Genomic DNA, 24,255 nt, shown 5'->3' on the forward strand with positions numbered 1-24,255 from the left:
TAATTTTTTAAAATTAAATCTGTGCAACTTAATTGTAATTTTAAATTAATATGAAACATTTTTTTATAATTTAATAAAGTAATTATTTATTTTAAAGAATATTTAAAATTATTCTATATTTAAATCTATGCCTAAAATGTTTTCCTTGTGGCTAATGAATTATAATTCTTTCTCAAAAGCAAGTTATTCTATCATAGTTCTGTCAAGTTTTTGAAAAGATTTTTACATTTTGTTAATTTTATGTTTTATGAATATATTTCTAGAACTTTTAACAATAGGGGAAATTGATTTTGTTAGTGGGCATGGCTTAGATATAATTTACTAGCACTCTGTCCAAATATTAAGCAAACATATTGTTGCCAATTTTGGACTCCTCTCCCCTTGTTAGCAAAAATAAGGAAATTGCAGACCCTCTCTCATGCTTGTGTAACAATTTCACCCCTCTAATTTTACTATAGTAATCTTATTTTAGGATTAAATTCAAATAAAATATTAGACTTTAAAAAAAAAACGATATGCAATTAATAGTATATTTTATTATAAAACAAATCTTGAATCTATTTTATAAAATTTTGAGCAGAATATTCTTTAGGAATCTTTTTTTATTCCTTTTTGTGGTTAAAAATCTTGATCTCTGAAATTCTTTGATGAAGTTTTTCCACTGTCTTTTTCTTTCCCCAAATCAAACTTTAAATTCAAATTTAAAATTTTACCATGTGTATTTTTTTCTTTTTTTCCCCTTTGAATTTTAAGAAAAATTTCAAAATCCATAGAGGATAATTTTTATGTTTTATGTATCTAATCCTTTCCTTTTGTTCACACAAATCACCTCCCCCTGTTAGGTCTCTCTCCCCCTTGTCAGCACAAATCACCTCTCCCTGTTAGGTGATTGCATAATATTCAAATGACTTTTAAGTACTTGAAAATATGTTTTGAGCACTTAAAAAGTTCTTAAAGTGTATTTATTTTTGGCTGAAAGATTTACCTTCAAATTCTCTTAAAAATTATTATCTCTGAAGAATTTAGATCTTTGAATTTATCTTTCTATTTATAGTGATGTAGAGAATGGCGAAATGAAGTGTTCTGATGCAGTAGAATGTGCATTAAAAGCTGATTCTACGAATCCAGAAGCTTATCAGTGCCTTTGCAATTTTAAACTATCTGTGGATCAAGTAGATGTAAGTTTCTCTCTCTCTCTTTTTTAATTTTTCCTCAAATGCATGATATTCTTATGTTTCTGTTATTATGACAAAATTAGGTGTGTTTGGAGTTGTATAACTAATTGGCTAATTGAAGATCGTTGTAAAAACAGGATAAAGAAAATGTCAGTTGAATATGAAAACTGGATCATAATTATAATAAAACTTATTTAGTATTTGTAGAGCTCGAGATACAAAAATTATATTTTATCCATAATAAGATTTTCTAAGTTCAATTAATTTTGAATTATAATATTAACAAGCCTTGGGAGATAAAGTCCCCATGACCAGCCTAAACAAAAGCCAAATTAAAAAATTATTGAATTATTCCCAACAGACAGTTAGGAGCATGAGAAGAGATCCATGGATGGTGATTTAACGAAAGATAACGTAGTCAAAAATAAAACCAATAATTGATATAAATTTGAAAATAATTTGGTAAAAGCAAATCGCCAAAAAGACTTGGAGAATTAGTAAAACCATGTAACTGAAACGTTTTTGTGGTAAAAAATAAAGAATTACAAATAGATTCTTCTTTTTGATTTTGTCGTGACAGTGAATTAATGAGTCTTACATTAGTGTGTAGTAGATTTCTCAACAGAAAGCGTTTACTCAAATTGAATTACTATTAATTTTTGGGTGTCTTAAGAACCCTTGACAATAGCAGGAAAATAAAATTAGTGAAAAATATGCATCATAGTGTTAATAAAAAAATATTGAAATGGTACGTTAGTGCATCTTTGGCTGAAAATGGGTTAAATGTATATTGTCTTCGATGAAATACTAGTAATCAATACTATTATTTCATCACCAACATTTTCACACTGAATCTGAATCCTTTCACTTAATTTGTTTGTTAGTTTATTCTTTTAATATTTTTTTTTAAATAAGTAGTTTTTATTTTCAAATTTATTAACCAGTGTTTTATAAAAATTTAGGTGCTTAAATTTAGAACTAAAAGATCAGGAATAAAACTTATTCCATCGGTTGCAAAAATTGTGAAAATTTGCTAAAATCAGTCTTAGCTACCCAGCTGTTTTAAACTTCAACTTAACTAAAATGTTATGTGATTTATTTATACAAATTATTAAAAGATCATAAATTATTGTTTCAGGAAGCAAAGGAAGCTATTGAGAAATGCTTGTCCTTATGGCTTCCCCAACATGAAGCATTGAGAGATGGAGAAATTGATGAGGAAGTATACTTCGATTTGTACTTTTCTTATTACAATACTCACTTATAACAATCTTGCATTTAACGTGATTCCGGATATAAAGAGCAAAAACGAAATGTTTTATTTTTGGTACAATGTTATAAATGTATAAGAATGTATTCTTAAGTGAGACGATTTTTTTCCCCTTTTCCTGGATTTAAAAAGGAAAAAAATTTAGGAACTGTAGAATAGTATGAGAAATAAGGAAAACAATACAAAAAATGTGCATAGAAGTTATTAAAAGTCTTTTGATGCATAATTATTGTGAAATATGTTTCTGTGTCATTAAGAGATAGTCGAGGCATTTTTCGAAGTTACCAGCAACAGGTGTAATCTTCTGAGAAAGTGTCTCTCAGACATGATATCAGGTCATTGTTTCGTTTCCTAAATATAATCAGAGAAATCAAAAAAAATTTTGGTTTTAAAGTCTCACCTTTTCTTTAAAGCACTTTTCATTCATCTGCTTAAAATATTCGAACGAAAAGTTTTGTAAAGCTCTAAAACTATCAGATAAAGGAGAAAAAAACATTTCAATATGTTATTACTTGTGTTTTTTGTATGTTAATTTGTTTAATGTTAACCTTGAATTCTGATGTATCAAACAATTGAATTTAATAGGCATTTATATGTTTTCCTGAGTCCCTCGCTATACACGGGTAACAAACTATCTGTTTTCAACAATGCCTATTAACTAAGACAGTAGTATTCACTAAAAATTTGGTTAGATTCAAAATTTGTTAGAAAAATGAATTTGTTGCATATACTCAGAGGCTTATGCATATTTATAATTTTTAATGCAATTGCAGCATACAGTAGTAAGGTAAATAATGGTATTTTCCATTATATCGGCACAGGCGAAAAGTCGCCGATAATAATACAACCAACGCAACTTTTGCCGCCACATTTTCAAAATAAGTCGTAGCCATTTTTTTTATCAGTCACGTCTTTTTCTTAATACGAAAAATTAACGCAAAAAGCAACGATAATTTGTGCTTTGCTCAAAGCAGAGGAAGAAGCGGCCTGATTCTTTCGAGAGAAAGGCATTTTGGCTGAAATCGCAACTTGTGATATGAATCATGAAATGAACTTGTCCCAGAGAGCAAAAAATGGTTTTATTTTTACTGAGCAAAAACCTTTTAATGTAATCCTGAAAAGGTTAGTCATGAGGTTTACGTGTAAACATGAAAACGAGATCTGTGACAATCTGCTCCAAAACCCTAGAAAACAACTTTCTATGTTAAAACCTTAAATGGAGGTAGACTTAGGATTTTCAAGCGTGAAAAAATCCTTTAATCAAACTAGTCTCATGGTGAAAATAATCTTAAATCTAGGTAATTATAAGATTTCTTTTCCCAAAGTCTTGTATGCTTAGATAAAATCCACCTTGTCGTGAAATTTTAATGGACAATGCCATATGATCCTATCGCTAGTGTGACGTCAGCTAGAACGTCATTATGGACCTAAGTGACCATTTTATTTAAATGACAATACTTTTTAAAAAGTAATTTTTGATCCTTTTAGGATGAAAAGTTTGAAACTCCATTATTTTTACTTTATTGGAAAAAGGTTTTTAGTACAAACATTTTCATGACAATAAAAAGAAAATTCCAACACAAGGCTGCCGTAAGGTTACATGCTTTCTGGATGTATATCAGTGATGAAATTCAATGGTGCTGCAACCTTTCATCTTGTCGCATTAACAGAAGTATCCGTTAAGGTTTCAATAATCAAAATTGGGCTTTTTGAAGTGATTATTTTGACATCCGAGATTCTCTCAGAATATCATATCGGTATGTCAAAAACTCAAAAAAAGGAGAAGCAAAGTTTCTGAAGAAATGAATTTATTTAAAAGCATTAGTAATAAAAAATGTCAGAAACAGAGTGACGAAAAGAAAGAATACCCAAATGATCTGCTTCAACAGAAGCTTAAATACAGATAACGGGTGACGTCATGATCCATGCGAGAACGACCAACAGCAAATGAAAATAAACTGGCCGGTCCCCGCAGACCATGACGTCACCGACGCAAGTTGAATGCATGAGATTGACGACCGAAAATCGAACCTCATACCTTTTAGCCTCTATTTGTCTAACCTATTTATTGTTGGCGCAAAGAATTAACTTTACCATTTAACTTAACAGTTAAATGGTGTGAAAAGCAGTCACAGAGCAGTTGTAGACAGGAATAACCTCAAGCGTGAGGTTTGTGGAAATTCTTTGCTTAAACGCGAACAACGGAAAATAGGAGGACCTGGCATGATCGTCGAAGTGGACAAAAGTTTGTTTACGAAGCGAAAAAAAAACAACGCGCCGCTGATTCCACCACTGTTGAAAAATAGGAGCCAGCTTACTAAGTATAATATATTGAAGACATCTATTACTACTCAAAAATTCACTTCATGGAAAAGGTACAACTATATTTATTGAATATAAATCTTTAAATATAAAGTAAGAAAAACTACATTCAAATAAACTAAACATAACTCTTTAACATCACATAGCTCTTTCTAAACATAACATAAGAGAAGAAACATCCTCTAACCAAAGCAAAGATATATCTAACTAAGACCAGAAACACCCACTTCCTTCTAGCTGAGATAACAGGAAGTGACCCAACTTCCCGTAGGAAGTGACCCAACTTCCCACAGGAAGTGACCCAACTTCCCACAGGAAGTGACACAGCCAAGAGGAAAATACTGTTTACATTTCTATTTGTTTACATTTTCCCCTACAACCACAACAATGGATCTTCAGTGGAGTTTGTCGGAAAACGAACGAATGTTTCCTTGTGGAAGTGCAAACCGATCCACGTTATTGAAGGCAATTAAGGAAAATATCGAAAAAGAAACTATAATATATTCCGATTCATAGAATTTGTACTGCACTAGTAAGTTGGAAGATGAAAGCTTCGAGTATTTCAAAGTGAACCATAAATACAACTTTGTCGATCCGGAAACTGGAGCGCACACGCAAAAAATAGAGAGACTGTGGGGCAGTGCTAAATGGCGAAATGAGAAACACAGAGGAACGACGCGCCATTATCTTGAAAGTTATCTTGCTGAATTTATGTGGAGAAGGCAAACGGAGGACCCATTTGAAAAAAATTTAAGCAATGTTAAAATTTTTATGTCTCCGAAATAAATAAAGAAGAATTGAACCATTTATTTAACTGTTTTTTTTTATGTGTATGCTGTGTGTTGCGACTAATAAAGTCTGCTTTGTGTGATTTGTTCCGGCGGCTGTGTGCTGTCGCCAACAAGTCTGCTTGGCGAAATTTGTGCCGCTGTAATGAAAAAGTACCTAAATAATATTTAATAATGACAATAAAATATTACTTTTAGTTAAAAAAAATTATTGAGTGTAAATATTTAGTTGTGATTCATTACCATTAAATAAATGGTATTGTACAAATCTGACTGTATTCAGTAACTTTTTTTTAAAAAAATAGTCAAAATTTTTCAGCTTTTTCAACAATTATGTTAATTTCCTTCATCCATCTGTATTAGGTTGATTGCTAAATTTTTATTCCCAGATCCCTGTATACCAGATCCCTGAAATTAATAATACATATTCTAGTTATTACGGAGACAATAAGAAATAAAGACTGCATGAAGAAAATAAGTTTTTGGATGTATGTTTCATGTTTTCTTTACATAATTAGTTAAGCACAAGGTATAATATCCCATATTCTACTTTACTAAAGAATAAAGTTTGTTTCAAATTATATTTGTAGTAAGCTAACATTGTTGTAGTAAGGCATTGCAACTTATTGTCACTGCAATTTCTAATACCATTTTTAATTTTTAGGACAATATTCCCTCTTATGACTGCCGTATAAAGATTTCCCAGCTTTTAATTGAATTGGAACTGTATGATGTAAGTATATATGTATATATATTTTTGAGCAGGCAGAAGTTTATGCATGCTATCTTGTGTTGCTATTCATTTTTTTTATATATATATATAGAAACTACAGCTCCACAACGATTTTGCATTGACATGGTTTCCACTTAATTTTAGAAACTAAATTTCTCTAGGAAAATTTCAGATTACATTATTTCATTAAAAATATAATAGTTTTCTTTTAAATTCAAAAAGCAACAAAAGTTACATTTTGATTAAAATATTAAATTTTGTAAAAAAAAGTAGATAATTAAATAAAAAATTCACTAGGCAAAGGTTTAACAAGTTGGTTTCATAACACTCAAGTATATAAATTGTAGATAAAATATATTGTACACAAAAATTTAATGAAATATAGCTTATTAAGAGTCACTTCAGTTATATTAATTGCTGAACTAATTTATACAGAAAGTTTAATTTTAAAAAACTTAGATCTAACCATATTTTTAGTTTAACTATACTAAGAAAAATTTGGAACAGGAAATTCTTAAATAGAATGTATTTTTCACAAATTATTCTAATACAGTAGGGAACCGATTATCCGGAACGATCGGGACCATCGCTATTCTGGATAACTGATTTTTCCGGTTTTCTGAATCGCTACAAAAAGCCGTTTTTTTATCGTTAAACCCAACTAAAAAAATATATATATATTTGGAAATTATCTTAAAAAGAAGAGACGATGAAGTAATACACTAATGATTATTTCTAAACTGATGGTAAGGTAAACATCTTTCAAAAAAGAAAGAAAAATCCTAAAATCTTTTGAAGAAAAAAAAATCTTTTTAAAAAAATCGCGGGAAAATTTATCGAATTTCGTTCCGGTTTTTTGGTTTTCCGGTTTTCTGATTTCCGGATAACGGGTTTTGTACTGTAATAAAAAAGAATTTAAATATATAATAGAATTTTTACAAGAAGTAATTAAAATAGATGTGAGGCATATTTATTTTGAAATTGGTTATTTTTCAAGTTTTGTTGCAAGATTTTTCCAGCTTTTGGCCCAAAGTTGTGTTGTTCCTTAATTTTTTTACCTTAAAATGAAATTTTCTGGCAATGAAGTCAGATTTGCTCATCTTAATTTGTTCATCAAATTTACTATTAATAACAGGGATTTTTTTCTCATGTTATAGGCTTTTTGTTTTTAAAATATGCTAAACTTTTATGTCAAACACCCTGTGGCAGAATTTTTTTGGGCTTTCTGTGACATACCTCTCTAATGCTAATATCTTTCTACAAGGTACTTAACAATAACAAACATACATGTTACTAATTTAAAGTAGCAGAAGCAACTTTAAGTTGAACTTCAAGAAAATAAATAAATAAATCGGATCATATAAAGTAATTTTTTTAATTGAATATGTAAAATATTTTTTATTCTAATATTATGGGCGATGTTCTCACATTTTGTAATTCGTCATCGCATTAAGGACACATTAAAAAAATTCGCGAAATCTATAACAAGAACTAACGGAAAAACTATCGATGTCGAAATCACGCAAATTGTACTCTTCGAAAAAGAGTTACTAAATGCGTGTTTTCATTTCAAGATTCAGTTGTGATAAAAAATATTGTATTAAAAATGTCGGATTTTAAAAGCTATGTGGAAATCAGTAGTAATATCTGGATGAAAAAAATAGAGTCGAAATTTCTACAGGAAAAAACAAATTATTCTTCATTATTCTTTGTTTTATTATTCTCAAATCAGAATAGAAAATTCACAAGCCATTTTTTCCCCACTTCTATGTGCGAGACTTGATGTGCTCTCCGCTTGCTATTATTTAATTTTGTTCTTTAATTTTAGGAGGCAACTAAAGTGCTTGATGGCCTTATTGAAGAAGATGATGAAGTTGTTCAAGTCTGGTACTTGCTTGGTTGGATGAATTATATTCAAGGGGATGAATACAAACTAAATGCTCATTATTATCTTATCAAAGCCAAAAAGGTTATTTTTTATTTATTTTTTTTCATTTCTAGCACTTGATGTGTACATCATTCGCTGGAGTGTAAAAACACTCTGCACAGACCCATAAGGAATAACAACAAATATTTAAAAAAATTAAAACATTCGAAATACAAAAACAATTAGAACAAAGAAACATTAAATAGAATATCAACAGTAGAAATATAAACAGAAAATCAGTCAGTTAGCAGTGCCTGCAACTGTTCCCTAGCATTCAAGTATCTGTCGTAAATGTTGCCACTAACTGCGGGGCAAACCCCCACGTGATCAGCCTTTTTTGGGGAGGCCCTGGACAAGGCACAGTTCGATTGGGAAAGATTTCAAGTCTATGGAGGCGAGCGCCAAGGCAGTCATGTCCGATTTCCAACCTAAAGGCAGCAACCGCTCGGGTGATCAGGGATCTTATTCAGAGTCTCCCACCAGACCTTGTCACCAATTTGTTCATTTAAATTATTTTCATAGCTCGTTTATCGTGTTTTTAATTATTCTATTTATGGAAGAGTAAGAGTATGGAATTTCTCTCTGGAAGCTCTCTAAAATACCTGTTCCTGTTTTAGCAAGAAGATCTGCCATCTCGTTTCTATAGATATTACATATATATATTAATTAGATATTACAGTATGGGATACTAAATCCGATGAAATTTATTTTTTTTAAGAACTTTTTATTGAGAAGAGGAAAAAAAATCAGTTATATTCTCTTTTTATTTGGAATTTTATTCTGTTAAAATAAGTAACTTGATTTTATCTTTTAAAAATAAAAACATTAAGAAAAATAATAAACTGTGACAAATGAAACATCTGTTCCTAAAGAAGTTTAAAATAAAGTGAAAGTAAAAACACCTGCATTACCAAACAAAATAAAACAACAAAATGAACAAAATAAAGAAATGCAAGTTTGGAGAAGCTGATCAATCAATCTTAACAGCTGTGCACATGCTCTACTGGTTTGTCTCCACATTTCCCTCTCCTTTCTTTGACCATAAAAATTGGCCTCACTCAGTTGGCATTGAAACTACCACATGGGGTACAAAATGAATTCTGTCTTTGAGTCTCCTTGTCATTGCTATAGTGTCCTTACTCTTGTGCAGCTCTTTCTTTCTCTTGCATCCCTTGTTTTTTTCTTTTGTATTTTTATTAGTCATTAACTGTTAATTTGTATTTTTTTGTTAATTGTTAGCTTGTTTTTTATTGTTATTTGTTAGCTTGTTTTTTATTGTTATTTGTTAGCTTGTTTTTTATTGTTATTTGTTGTTAGCTTGTTTTTTTTAATCGTTATTAGTTGTTAGCTTGTTTCTTGTAGTTATTCATTGTTAGTTTCTTATCATATATTTTTTTTTTTTTTTGTAGTTCCTTGTTAACCCTTTTTTTTGTGAGGTGAGCATCTTTTGTTAAAACAAAATGTTATCTAAAAGAAAAAACGAGAACAAAGATCTCGCCCTGAAGAAGAAGATATTATTTCTTAGTTTTTTGTCTTACTATTTAGTGGAACACCTGCAAAAAAGCTTCGTTAGTAATATGGCGTTGTAAGCTCAACGATTTACGACTTAGAAAAGCAAAAAGCTGCAATTTTGGAATTTTTTGCCAAAAGTGATTCTCACAAGCTAATGAACGAGCGAAAAACTTTGCATCGTTTCAAAAATAAAGATTTGTATGAAGTTTTGATGGAATGGATAAATAAGGCAAAGGAGTGACGAAAGGATTCCTTTGAATCGGACAATTATAATGGAGCAAACGAAAGAGTTTCATAAACTCTTAGAACTGGAAACTGGTTGTGGTTATTCTTCGGGGTGGTTTAACAAATTTAAGAAGCGACACGGAATCACAATTTTAAGCATTTCATGTGATAAAGTGCTGGCAGATATTGAAAATGCAGAATTGTTTGTAGAGGAATTTACGATCATTGTGTCTGAAGTTAGGTGCTCTTCAGATTTAGTGCCGATGAAATGCCACTACAATGCCGATGAAACTGGGTTGTTCTGGAGAGATTCCCAGCTCAGCTTTTGAAGAGAGAGGACGTGTTTTTCCTCTCTCCGCTATAACGCTGCTAGTTTCGTTCTTCCCCCTCCAGGATCATGTTTAAAGACGCACGGCACTCACCTCAGGCCAACCACTCATTCTCACCGAACCATCTCGCATCCAATATGCCATAAAGCGGGGCTTCCTCAAGAAATACCAATTCCCCTCCACTCATTATGGATATTAATGAATTACATCGAGAAAGCCCTCCACCCGCCTGTTTCACTCAACAAATGGAATTTCTCCCGACTTCCTCTCCTCCTTCCTCTAGTTACAATCCTGGATATCAACAAAAACTTCACTCTCCAAACTAAATAGCATCTTCCACTTCCCTTCTTGTTTACGGAAATGTGGACTTACAAAAGATCAACAAACTACACAATAGGTACTCTAACAAAGGAGAATCATCTAACGAGGGAACACCTGCAGATAATTCCACCCCCCCCCCTGTCACCCTCCCTCCATGCAGGAAGAAGGAATAGCTTCCTCAAAGCAACCAGGCGAGACGGCGTTCCTCCTCCTCCCGGGTATAGAAGGAAAGGATCTTTTCTTCCCCCACTGTGATGATCTCCCCTACCTGAAATATACGGACTCGATGGGATTTCTTATGTTTTATTTTATATATACGAACATATTTTGAACTATGGTATTATAGCAAACTACGAAAACGTACGAACTTTTGCTTCCATAAAAGACATTCCATTACCAGTAACAATTGACTGCATACACAAACTTTGTGAATGTGTAAAGAGATCTTTACTCAGGGATAATCTCTCTAACATACATGTCATAGCAAATTCCATATTTCAGGAAATGGGTAAGCCCCTCTCAAACCTAAATATCTCTATTATTAATCTGGGCAACTATTGTTTTGTCAATAATGCTTATCCTTACCATATTGGCTCTGATTTCGACAATACTACTGTTCCCTATATTGTAAACCAATTTGATCCGGCTATTAATCATCATCTTAATGAAATACTCACATTCAAAACTCGTCACCCCCTTCTCTTAGCCGTTAAACATTATCTGAATCTTATAAGGAGAATGTTGCAAAATAAATTCAGGCAAACCGTTAACTTAACACCCTTCTCTAAGGGAGAGGGTGGATCCTCTCTTCCCTAGAGGATTTCTAATATTCAAAACTCTTTTTCGCCCCTTATGGACCTTAATAATAATGATAACGAATACAATTCTTCCCTCCACAATATTTCTAATACTAACGACATTAGCTCTGACGATCCTAATTGTAATAACCCTCCCCTAAACCATACCCCCATTAATAATCACAACTCACCCCCAACAAATCCCCCTCCAAACCACCAGCTATTATGCTGCAAACTGATCAACCATATTCCTCCAATGCTAGAATACCTTAATGACTCACTCAATTTCAAAATTACTTTCAAACCAGATGATAATTATCTCAAAATATTTACCAACACCCCAGAGCGACATAGGCTCACTACTAAATTCCTCGTAGAACCAGAGATAAATCACTACATAATCAACACCAGGCCATTGAAATTTGTTCTCAGAGGGCTCCCAATCAGTACTGACCCTCAAAAAATAATGATTTGAATAAGATTAATTTCCTACCTATTGAGGTAATGCAAATGCGGTACCCAAAAGGAGATCGCCGTTTACTCCCCCTCTTGCTTATTAAAATGGAGAATACTCCCCATGCGAATAAAATTATTAGATTTTACAGAACTTGGGTTCTTTCAAACCAAATTCAAAAATAATTCCCTTATTTCCCAATGCCATAGATGTCAACTGTGGAGACACTCTAGCCAGATGCCTCCAAAATGTGTTAAATGTGGAGGTGACCACTTCACCTCTAATTGTTTAATTAATTGTTTACCACCCCTAAATCATCCAAGTTACGCACACGTCACAGCTTGTTCCACTCCATCTCAACCCAACCACCCCCAACAAATCCTCAACACTAATGAACTCCCACCCCATAATTTTTTAAACTCCCTGCAACTGATCAACGAACTATTCAATGATAAATCCTTTCGAGATCTTATTAACTAAATGGTAACTGTTCTCCCACAGCTTGCTAACATTGATAACCCCATTAATAAACTATTTTCTCTTCTTGAAACTATCAACCCTACTAACTAAATTCCTCTTATATGGCCACAAAAAAATTCTTCTCAATATTATCACTTGGAACGCGAATTGCGTCTATAATAAAATAGATGAATTAAAGAGTTTTTATTGACATACACACACCTGGTTTAATTTTAATACAAGAACACGCCTAAAACCTTACCAAAACTTTAAAATTAGAAACTACACTATATATAGAAATGATTGAATTAACTCAACGAATTCTGCCAGATTCTGTCAACCAGGCGGCACTGCGATTATAAGCAATAATAATATACCACACCAATTCAGTAATACACCTACTCTTACTAACTCAGAAGCCACAATTGTCAAAACTTTTCTACAGCCCGATGCACCAACCACCTTTATCTCCATATACATTCCCCCGTACAAAAACCTACCGAGCACACCCCATAGAGTCATCTTTCCAAACAATGATATTACAAATCTTCTAAATTATAACAATCCAATTATTATAATGGATGATTTTAACGCACATTATATCGCCTGGAATTGTAATAGAGCTAACACTTTTGGGCTAACCAGGGGTCTGTTTAGAAGAAATTTGGGTCCGTTAACGAACTCTTCACAAAGTATCTTTTAATAAAAACGGACCCTTCACAAAATAATTTATCTTTTAATCGGACCCTTCACAAATTTTTTTATCTTCATTATTGTTTTGTTAATCGAATAAACCCTTCCCAGGACAAGGAGGGGGGAGAAAGACAGATGCAAACGAACTAAATTTTGTCTTCTGCAGACGCTTCCTTTATTCGTCTGAAATGAATATTCTGCTTTCAGCAGATAGGCTAAATTCCAAATATTTGTATGTTGCATCTCTAATTTAGTAGCAGCAATTGCTGTTTATTTCTGAAAATTAAATTTTTTTAGTTAGAATTTTTCAGTGTTGAGCATAATCTTGTATCTCTTTACAATTTAAAAACTCCTTGAAAAAGTTTTTTTGCAGTAACTTTGCTCTATTTGCTCTAATTCACATAAACAGGACCCTGGTTGAAAGAATGTGGCTTAACGTTAGACCCCTGCTAGCACTACACAAACTAATTAATAACTTAAATATTAAACTATGCGCTCCTGACACCCCAACTAGACATGGTGGCCATTCAAGGTCTACTTCATTTCTTGATTTCTATTTAATTAAAAAATTTCCCCTATATTTGTAACATTACTACATTACAAGAAATGACCAGTGACCATAATCCAGTCATGGGGTCTTTTTTCAGTCTTTAATCTAACCGTTAAAGGCAGTAGCCTCTCCTACTCCCTCATCCCTAACTGGAATCTTTTTACCAATACAATTAGCCAAACCACACACCCTCTATCAATTACTCTGCCCCCGATTCAATTAATAATTCTATTATCAACCTAACTGATTACATATATAACACTTTTAAAGACACGTCATCGAAAATAAAAATCACCACAAAATCATCCTTCCTTAATAAAGATATTAAGAATAAAATTAAACATCGAAACTTCTCAAGACATATTTGGCAAAAATCAGGTAAACTTGGCAATAGGACTACCTTCGTAAATTTCGATAAACAACTAAAATACGAAATCAAAAAATTTTAAAATAAGCATTGGGAAAGTCACATTAACTCATTAAATCCAGATGACTGTTTGCTATGGAAAGCCATTAATTTTCACAAAAAACAACCCCTAATAATCCCACCTCTCAGTAAGCCCGACAAGGAGCTCGCTTTTTCAAATAAAGATAAAGCTGAAATGATTGCCGATGTCTTTGAGAAGCAACTCTCCTCCAACCCCATTCTGTACCCCCTCGATAACATTTTAATACTACTGTTGAAAACCTCTCCCAAATCCCGAACAACTGTCTCAATCCTGTCCTACCAGATGAAATTATTACGTACATTAAGCAACTAAAGAGGAACAAATCCCCTGGTCATGACAACATTACCAACGATATACTCAAAAACCTCCCTCTTAAAATTATTTTTATCTTCACTAACATTTTCAACAAGCTCTACAAGCACTCCCCCCCCCCCATCTGGAAAACAGCTGTCGCTCTTCAAAGGTGGGGGTTCTTCCGCCCCATTAGCCTACTTTCGGTTTTCTCAAAACTCTTTGAATATACCCTCAAAAAGCATCTTCTACTTTTTTCAGACTCTAACAAAATTGTAAGCAACGAACAATTCGACTTTCGTCCCCTCCACTCTACTACCCACCAACTCCTCCAAGCTGTTGAAACTATTACCGGCTCCATCCAAAATAAACAATCCACAGCCGCACTCTTTCTCTATGTTGCTAAAGCCTTCCATAAAGTCTGGATCCATGGTCTTTTATATAAACTAATTAAACTTAACTTCCCGCATACACTTATCTTTATTCTAAAACAATTATCTTTTAAATAGATTCTTTTGCACAAAAGTTAATAAAATATTACCTGAACCCCGACCTATTCTTAGTGGGGTCCCCCGAGGATCTATTCTAGGTCCTCTCCTTTTCCTTATTTACTTACAGGATATTCCCACATCAAATTATATCCAAAATTACATTTTCGCTGATGATACAGCTCTTATGGCCACTGGCCAAGACAACCACTCGGCCATTTCTCAAATTCAAACCTTTTTACCCACATTAGAAAACTGGTTAAATGATTGGAAAATCCTAATAAACACAGATAAATGATTATCTGTAGCTTGAAACGTAAAATACCCAGCTCACTTACCCCATTCAATAATACTATTCCTTGGTCACCAACTGTTAACTATCTGGGTGTTACCCTTGACAAAAGACTAACCTGGCAATCACATATTACTAATACTATTAAAAAATTTCTCAAGCCATCATCTACCCACTTATTTCTATACGATCTAATCTATCAATCCAAAATAAACTAATCGTCCTCAACACTATTCTCTTACGCATCCCCCGTATGCAGCCTCTAGATACATAAATAACATTCAATCCTCAGAAAATGTACTGATTCGTATGATATCCAGGGCTCCCATTTATTTCAGGACCCAACAAATTAAAGACAAACGAAATATTTCTCCTATTGCAGAACACTTTGAAAATCTTGCAATTAAATTTTTTAATAAAATTCCATTAAACCCAAATCCCCTCATTAATCAACAACCTGATTATGATCCTGATGACCCCTCCAATAAACAGAGACCCAGATTTATCCTAAGAAATAAACCCCCATAATCTTTCTCTATCATTTACAGATTGCCCAGATTGATACGGATACTTACGTTTATAAAGTACTACCCATTTATCCAATATTTTTCCTGTACCATAACACCGGTGACTTCATTATATTTTAATTCTTATTTATATCAATTACCCATCCATTATTAATGCTAGTGATCCATTCATTTATTTCATTACAATACCATTTACCTAATCCTAAGGATTAGATTCTGATCTCGCAAAATAATTATAGTGAGTTTATCTTTTTTCTGTTTGTTATCATCTATTCACTACTTTTTGTTAAATCTCAAATCTCCCTTTGAGCACATATGGTGTAGTGGATAATACTTAAGACTCACTCCCCGTTGCTCACTGCTTTGATCCCAAATGGGTTCGCATAGTTTTGTATATAAATTGCTGCTTCATACATTTCTTCTTATATCTCACTTTTTATTTTTTACCCCCATTGAAGATAATCATGGACTAGCATTATCCGCAACAAATGACTCTTTCTACTACTATGCAATACTCCCTAACGATTGTATTGCGACAATTGTTTCCTTTTAACTACCTATACCAATGTTATACTAACATTTTCTTATCCATATTGTTACATAATTTTATTATATTCCCATTCTCCATGATCCGTTAACAACATTATATTACTAATTTCAAATCAATTTTTTTTATTTCCCTAACTCATCTACTGAACTCTCAATTATATTCAGTTGAATATATGAAATATAACTCTCCTTTTATTTTATCATTTACCCCAATGATACTATGGTGCTAATAATTATTTATTATTTATATATGTATGTTTTATCCTTAAACTTATTTTTGTTATGTATTCTTTAATATCTTCTGATCCTATTTTATGAGAGTCTGCTCTACTTTTTTCAATCTCTTGCTAGACGGACCCCTTACGGGCCTTTCTTTTTCTCACAGCAAAAATAGCTGTATTTGTTTCTACCTTACTATAACACATTCCATAACAAACCCCACCCGATACTAGATTCCATCCTTACATCATCGATAAGATGCTGGAACATGCACAAAGAGTAAGACTCAAGGTCAACTACTCCTATCCCAAGAGGAGAGAGTTCGGTTTTTCAACTTGTTACTAAGCCAAAATACTTTCCCTTCACCCTCCCACAACACTCACTCCTCTTTCTCTCCCCCTGGCTCCCCCCAGGGTGAAGATATTCGCTGCCCCAATCTCCTCTCTGGGGCTGCCGCCAGGGGAGAAATTTTGTTCTTCAGCTCATGATCGCTTATGTACTGACTTCACCTTTTCTCATTCTGACGACCAGGGGAGAAACTTTCGTTTTTTATCCTTGTCGTATGTGTACTAGATCACAGCGAATTCTTGCTCCTCTGTTATTTTCCCTTTCCTCCCCCTCCAAATATTTAGTACATTAAGTTTCATCCATTTCTTATGCATATTTTGCTCCTGTTACCCTAGGAAAATTCATATATAAAATTATATACATATCCATGAAATATTATATTGTAATTTACCTACTTTTTTTTAATGTATTTTATTTCTATCAACAATCAACAAATCACAAATCACAATCAGTCTACAAATCTACAAATCACAATCAGTCGTGGTGTAGTGGATAAGACGCTCGACTACCAACCCTGTGTTCCATGGTTCGATCCCAACAAAGAACTTCTTTTTCTCAACCACTTCTGTTGCTCCTAATTAATTTTGTAAACAATGATTTTAACACAACCAAATCATGGTCTTACACTATATTATTATTATTATTTTCCTCATATTATTATATTATCTATAAATTGTATTATATTATGTAATTACTTCCCCTTTTATATGTATATTTTTTACTCCTTATTATATACGCAAACTTTGTGCATACTATGATTATTTACAATCCTCACTAATTTTACTCGTGACTCTATTATTATTATTTTGATAAGTGTTATTCTTTTAATTGTTTTATCATTATTACTATTGTAACTATAAATTTTTATTCTTATCATTTATACATCTCTACAAATACAATGTATTCTTATTGCAATTACTATATATTACAATGTGTATTTCTCTCTCATTATTATTACCCAAGACAATATTATTTATTTTTTGGAATTACTACTGTATCTACTTACTCAATTTTTCTCCTTTTTCTATTTCATTGATTATATTTTTATCTAAATCAAACATCCGCTCCACTTTTTAACAACTCATACTATTCTCGTCTTTCGAGGGTCACCCAAAAGTGTCCGCACTCGATGATGCTTCACTTTGGGTAGGAGATTCCCAACTAAACCACGGAAGAGAGCAGACGTCCCTTTCCCTCTCTCCGATCGACGTTAGTTTTGGATTCATTTTTCTCCCTCAGCGGGGAAACATGCGGCGCTCCGCGCAGCCGAGTAATTCTACAAACTATCAAAACAATGCACAAGATTGTGATAGATCTTCTATAAACTCATCATCATCGTCTTTGATAATGGACTTATACGAAAATCAAGGTGAAAGCCCCCGTCACAGTAACTACGAGCAAAGGCCGAACCATTATCCACTCTCCGCATCCTCTACTGATGTAAACAAACACGCATCCCTTTACCCTGATCAACAAACACAAGGGAATACATCACCATCCCAACACAATAGGATGAGTACCTCTCCATCCCCATCCAAAACAAACGCCTACGAACTACAAAGGATGGCGAAATTACACAATAGAATTCTATGCAGAGAAGGCGAGTTTCCACCTGCGGTATTCAGCCCCCCTGACTTCACTCCTACCAAGACTATTGAGGGACCATCTCAACATTTACTTGAGACACCTGTGCTCCCCTTACCAATCGAAGAAGAGGAGAAACTTCTTTTCCTCCCTTTCAATGACGGGCCCCCATACCCGCAATATAAAGACACAACCGGATTCCTCACCTATTATGACATTTATGAACATGTTATATCACATGGTATACAACCAAATGTGGACACTGCAAAAACCTTCAACCAAATTAAAAACTTACCTTTACCAGTTCCCAAGGAATATGCCCACGAACTTTGTGCGTGTATCAAAAACTTCAAAGCATTACAAACTTTTATGCTAAAGTGCAACACGAAAGAGGAAAAAGCTTTCACAATGGACAATCATAATATACTCACAATAAAGACAAACAACATTCTTCGTCAAATGGGTGAGTCAAGATTCCCAGCTAAACCACGAAAGAGAGCAGACGTTCCTTTTCCTCTCTCCGTTCGACGATAGTTTCGGTTTTGCTTTTCCCCCCAGCGGAAAAATAATGCTGGGAAATACGCGGCACTCACCACAGACGATTCGTGCTTCCAATTATGAAAATTTGAACAGTATTCATGGTAGCAATAGCTCATCAAGAAACTCATCACCACCTGTGCTTATGGATGTGTATGATAATCAAGGAGAAAACTCCCACTTCGTTAATTGCGAACAACGGCCTGACTACTATTCACCCTCCTCATCACTGCCAGATGTAAACAAGCACCCATCCTTTCTCAATCAAGATCAACAAATACAAGGGGTTACATCATCCCAATACAATAGGATGAGTACTTCATCATCACCCCCCAATTCAAACGCCTTTGAGCAACAAAGGATGGAGAATTTACACAAAAGACTTCACTGCAGAGAAGGAGAGACGATCGAGGGCACACCTGCCATCTTTGCCCCCCCCACGGCATCCCAAAACTTACTAGATGTATCTGTGCTCCCCTTACCAATTGAAGAAGAGGGGAAAATACTTTTTCTCCCGTTCAACGACGGGCCCCCATACCCGCAATATAAAGACTCATTAGGATTTCTTACATTTTACGATATTTTCGAACACGTATTAGCTCACGGATTACAAACTAATGTGGACAATGCTAAAACATACAAAATTATCAAGAACTTTCCAATACCAGTGCCTAAAGACTTTGTTTACGAACTTTGTGCTTGCATAAAGAAGTATAAAACACTAGATTCAAAAGTGCACTACAAAAGAGGAGAAATCCTTCTTCATGGAGAGCTATAATAATCTCACAACCAAGACAAACACCATTCTTCGCAAAATGGGTGAGTCTATTCTTGATACAAATTACTCTTTTATTCTGAGCAACTTTTGTATAGTTAACGACTCTTACCCTTTTATTATCACTCCTGATCAAAACTTATCATCGTTCCCAACAATAACCAAGCAATTCGATCCAGCTTTTAATGAAAATTTAAATAATCTTTTTACTAAAGAACTGCCATTAGCTCCTTCATCTCCTACTAATTACCTATCCTNCAGTGTATTTTCAACAAAAAAAAGTGGCAAAGAATTTTTCAATAATCCATTTGTTATAGTTAATCTGCCGGTAGTTATTTTTGCCCTTTAAATTAGACATACATATGATTTTTACTCTAATATATTGAATTCTCAGAATTTAGTAAATACACATTAATATGTTAATTTATCTTTAATTTTTTTTTTAAATGTTCAAAATAAACTAAAAGAGAAAGAAAACATCCTTTTTTTCAGAGCTTAAAAATCTAAAACATCCCCTCCTTTATCAATGTAGTCCTTTTAATTTTTCCTGTTCTTCTTACTTCAACCTTGTTCCTTGAAATTCGTAGTCTGACACCATATTATCACATTTGAGAATTGTAGCTGATAATAATTTTTGCCATATTACCTTATTCAAGAATTACAATTAACAATAATGATTGCCATATTATAATCGTTTATTACATTTTCCACTCTTTTTATAGTTATAATAACACAAATTATATTGTAATATGCACTTTTATTATCTCTTGTACTGTTCTTATTTTACTATTGTACTTTTGTTTGTATTATATCTCTATATTATAACGTATTTCTCGTCACTTATTTTGTTAACCAGTGACTCCCACATTACTGTTTTTATTTAATGTACCCCTCAACTTTGTAACCTCCCTCTTTTGTTTTCTCAATAAAAAAGAATTTAATAAATATCAGGAATGAAAGACTTTTTTCTCCCAATTTTTAAAATTTCCGAACATGTTCCAAAAACTAAAATTTTTGGGAAGTCCAATTAGAGAAACACAGGCCGCCCGAACGATAGTCGGATTACCGCGACTTCCGCTATAGAGTGGAAAGGAGTCTAAGCGTTTCGTTTCGACCGCCGANTTTTTTTTTATTTTTTTTTTTTTTTTTTGTTTATTTTCGGAATTTTAAATATTAGGAAATGCGCCGGAATCTGCTAACATCGCGATTCTTAATCAAGCGATTTAAATATCAATCATCGATTTTCGTATTTAACTGATTTAAAACTTACGAGTTGGTATTTTTTTACGCAATTAAAAAATCGTACTAGCAATTCCTATTCGCTCAATTTAGAAACCCACTATCGCGATTTGTATTCTGCAGTTTAAAATCCAACGTCGCGATTCGTATTCACGCATTTTTAAATCCAATATTACGATTCGTTATCAGACAGTTGTAATATCAGATATCGTTTTTCGTATTTGTAAGCTATTTAAATATTACTCATTGCGATTCGTATTCACGTGATCTAAAAGTTATGCATCGTGATTTTTATTTACGTGATTTAAAAATTCAATATCGCAATTTGTATTTTCGAGTTTTTAAAATCCAACAGCACGATTCATATTCACGCGATTTTAAAATCCAGAATCGCGATTCATATTCACACGATTTTAAAATCCAATATCGTGATTCATATTCACGCGATTTTAAAATCCAATATCGTGTCTTTGAAACCCAACAATTCATATTCATGCAATTTTTAAATCCAATATCGTGATTCATATTCACGCGATTTTAATATCTAAAATCGCGATTCCTATTTACGCGATTTTAAAATCCAATATCATGATTCATATTCATGCAATTTTTAAATCCAATGTCGTGTTTATATTTTCGTGCTTTTAAAACCCAACAGCGGGATTCGTATTCACGGGATTTTAAAATACACAATCGCGATTCATATTCACGCGATTTTAAAATCCAACCTCACGATTCATGTTCACGCGATTTTAAAATCCAAAATCTGTACCAGTTAGACTTCTCCCCAATTATTTTATATTGTAATTCTCACCTTAATTTCCTCGATTAACAGTCCCAGCTACTTTTATTTTTTCCATTTTTTCTCTCGATCGGAGGTGCGTGCCTTAGTTGCACAGGAACTCCCCTCGCCCTTGGGTTGTTTTGGAAATACATCTCTAGAAAAACGTATGTTGCACCAGAAGAAAGTGCCCCTTCTTTGGTGAAATATTTTAAAGAAAGAATTACTGTTCTTGGATGTAGCAATGTGACACATAAGTGTAAATTACTAGTTGTGGGTAAAAGTGCTAACCCTAGAGCCCTAAAAAATACAAAGATATTTCCGTTATTTATAAGAGCAATAAGCATGCCAGGATATTTTTACGAACTCTTTTAGCGATCACTTTCTCACTGAAATCAAATCTGTAGGTTCACCAGATGATTCCAAAATATTGCTCGTGTTGGACGATTGTTCAGTTCATCCAAATGCTGAGGTGCTTGAAAAGGATAACGTATGAGTCATATTTTTACTCCCGAGCTGCACATCTTTAATACAACCCATGGACCAAGGTATTTTGAATTCATTAAAATGTTTCTATAAAAGGGATTTCATCCGAAACTACCTTAACGACTGCTGTTCCTGCGGCACCATCCAAACTTTTTAAAAAAGTTTCAACCTAAAAGATGCTTTATGGAGCATTGCAAATGCATGTCAAGCAAGAAACCCTTATCAATGTGTGACATCGTTCGTGGCCCTCTTCCATTTTCATCGAGGGCGAAAGCGAAGTACAAGAATTTGACGGATTTTGGATTTCTCCCGAAAATGAAATGATTCAAGAACTTTTAGATTACGTCACTTCAAGCAAAATAGAAAATGTTCTTGACAAAAACGTGATTGAAGACTGCAATTGACAGAGGAAGAAATCATTAATGTCGCTTTAGACAAAGAAAATAGCGATGAAGATTCTGAAGAAGAAAATATTGAGGAAACGAAAAAAATTTAAATTGAACGTTGTATGGAGTTAACCAAGGAATTGATAAAAGGAATGGAGCAGAAGTCATTCTTTAAGTAACATGACATTTTATCTGTGTATAAAATTCAAGAAATTTTGTTGAAGGAACAGCTTAAACATTTAAAACTATTAAAAGTTGGCGATATGTTTAAATCCAGTAATAAAAAAATAATGGCATTTAAAAAACAAGTATTTATTTCTTTTGTCCTTTTAAATTTACATTATTAATCGTTAAATTTCCAGCTACTACATCGAAATAGTGAGTATTTAAAATATATATATTATGTCTATTATATAGATTATTATTTTAATTAATAAAATTTCTTACGATGGGACATTTCTAAATTCACCCCATCATAATCTACGATCAAAACTTAACTAAATTTATTGGTTTTTCTGAAATTAACAGTATAGTTGAATTATTATAATATACGGGCGCCATATTGGAATTTCCGAAAGAGATCCGCAATTCGGAAAATTCCGAAATGCGAAATACGGATTTTCATCTGTCCTGTGAATGCCTGATTTGGGGTCCTATGCTGTATATAGATATATATGTTAAATGTTTTTTAGATATATTTAGGTTATTTATTTTTTTTATTTAAATATCAATTAAGTTTTGCAAAACAATTCAATTGAAAATAATTTTAAAGCTTAATTTTGCTAGTGGCCAGTTGTAGCATTTTTAACGGTAGCCACTTTTTCGAAACTTGAAATTTTAATCAATTGAAAAAAATTATTAATAATAATGTAAGGCATTTCGTTTGAAACATTTCTCAAAACATGGTAAACCTTACAAGATTCTTTTTTAAAATGAAGAAAATTTTAAGAAACATACAAGAAGAAAAATTTATTTTTAGAATGGTATAAAATATTCATAATACTAATTCCATATTTATTTTTTAAAAAAAAATAATAAAGTGCGCAGTGTATTTTCAACAAAAAAAAGTGGCAAAGAATTTTTCAATAATCCATTTGTTATAGTTAATCTGCCGGTAGTTATTTTTGCCCTTTAAATTAGACATACATATGATTTTTACTCTAATATATTGAATTCTCAGAATTTAGTAAATACACATTAATATGTTAATTTATCTTTAATTTTTTTTTTAAATGTTCAAAATAAACTAAAAGAGAAAGAAAACATCCTTTTTTTCAGAGCTTAAAAATCTAAAACATCCCCTCCTTTATCAATGTAGTCCTTTTAATTTTTCCTGTTCTTCTTACTTCAACCTTGTTCCTTGAAATTCGTAGTCTGACACCATATTATCACATTTGAGAATTGTAGCTGATAATAATTTTTGCCATATTACCTTATTCAAGAATTACAATTAACAATAATGATTGCCATATTATAATCGTATTTGTAACGTATTGTTATTCTTAGTGATTGCGATAGTGTTGTATTTGATGCACCTATGCCTATTACCTGTAGGAGACCTGTGTTTAACAGAATTCGGCATTGTTCCTGTGTATTTGTGAACTTGGTTTCATTTTCCCTATAGCCGATAAATTCCTAATAATGTGTTTAGTTTTAATGGGACTACATTTCTTTTCTACACCACCTCTGCCTGCAAATATTTTAACTTATGTTCTGGAAAATATTGACTTATGCTCTTCCTGAAATAAC

General features: G+C 32.8%; 1 protein-coding gene across 2 annotated transcripts in view; it reads left to right on the plus strand.

Moving 5' to 3' along the window:
* LOC107446557 (uncharacterized) overlaps positions 1–24,255 on the plus strand; it is a 44,053-nt gene that overhangs the window by 18,641 nt on the left and 1,157 nt on the right. For both annotated transcript variants that reach the window (XM_016061233.3, XM_016061234.3), the window contains exons 6-9: positions 1,055–1,178; positions 2,314–2,397; positions 6,220–6,288; positions 8,117–8,257. In XM_016061233.3, coding sequence (XP_015916719.1) covers positions 1,055–1,178; positions 2,314–2,397; positions 6,220–6,288; positions 8,117–8,257 — 418 coding nt within the window. The remainder of the gene's footprint in view (positions 1–1,054; positions 1,179–2,313; positions 2,398–6,219; positions 6,289–8,116; positions 8,258–24,255) is intronic.

This window comes from Parasteatoda tepidariorum, chromosome 8 (assembly GCF_043381705.1).
Source record: "Parasteatoda tepidariorum isolate YZ-2023 chromosome 8, CAS_Ptep_4.0, whole genome shotgun sequence".
Lineage (NCBI taxonomy): Eukaryota > Metazoa > Arthropoda > Arachnida > Araneae > Theridiidae > Parasteatoda > Parasteatoda tepidariorum.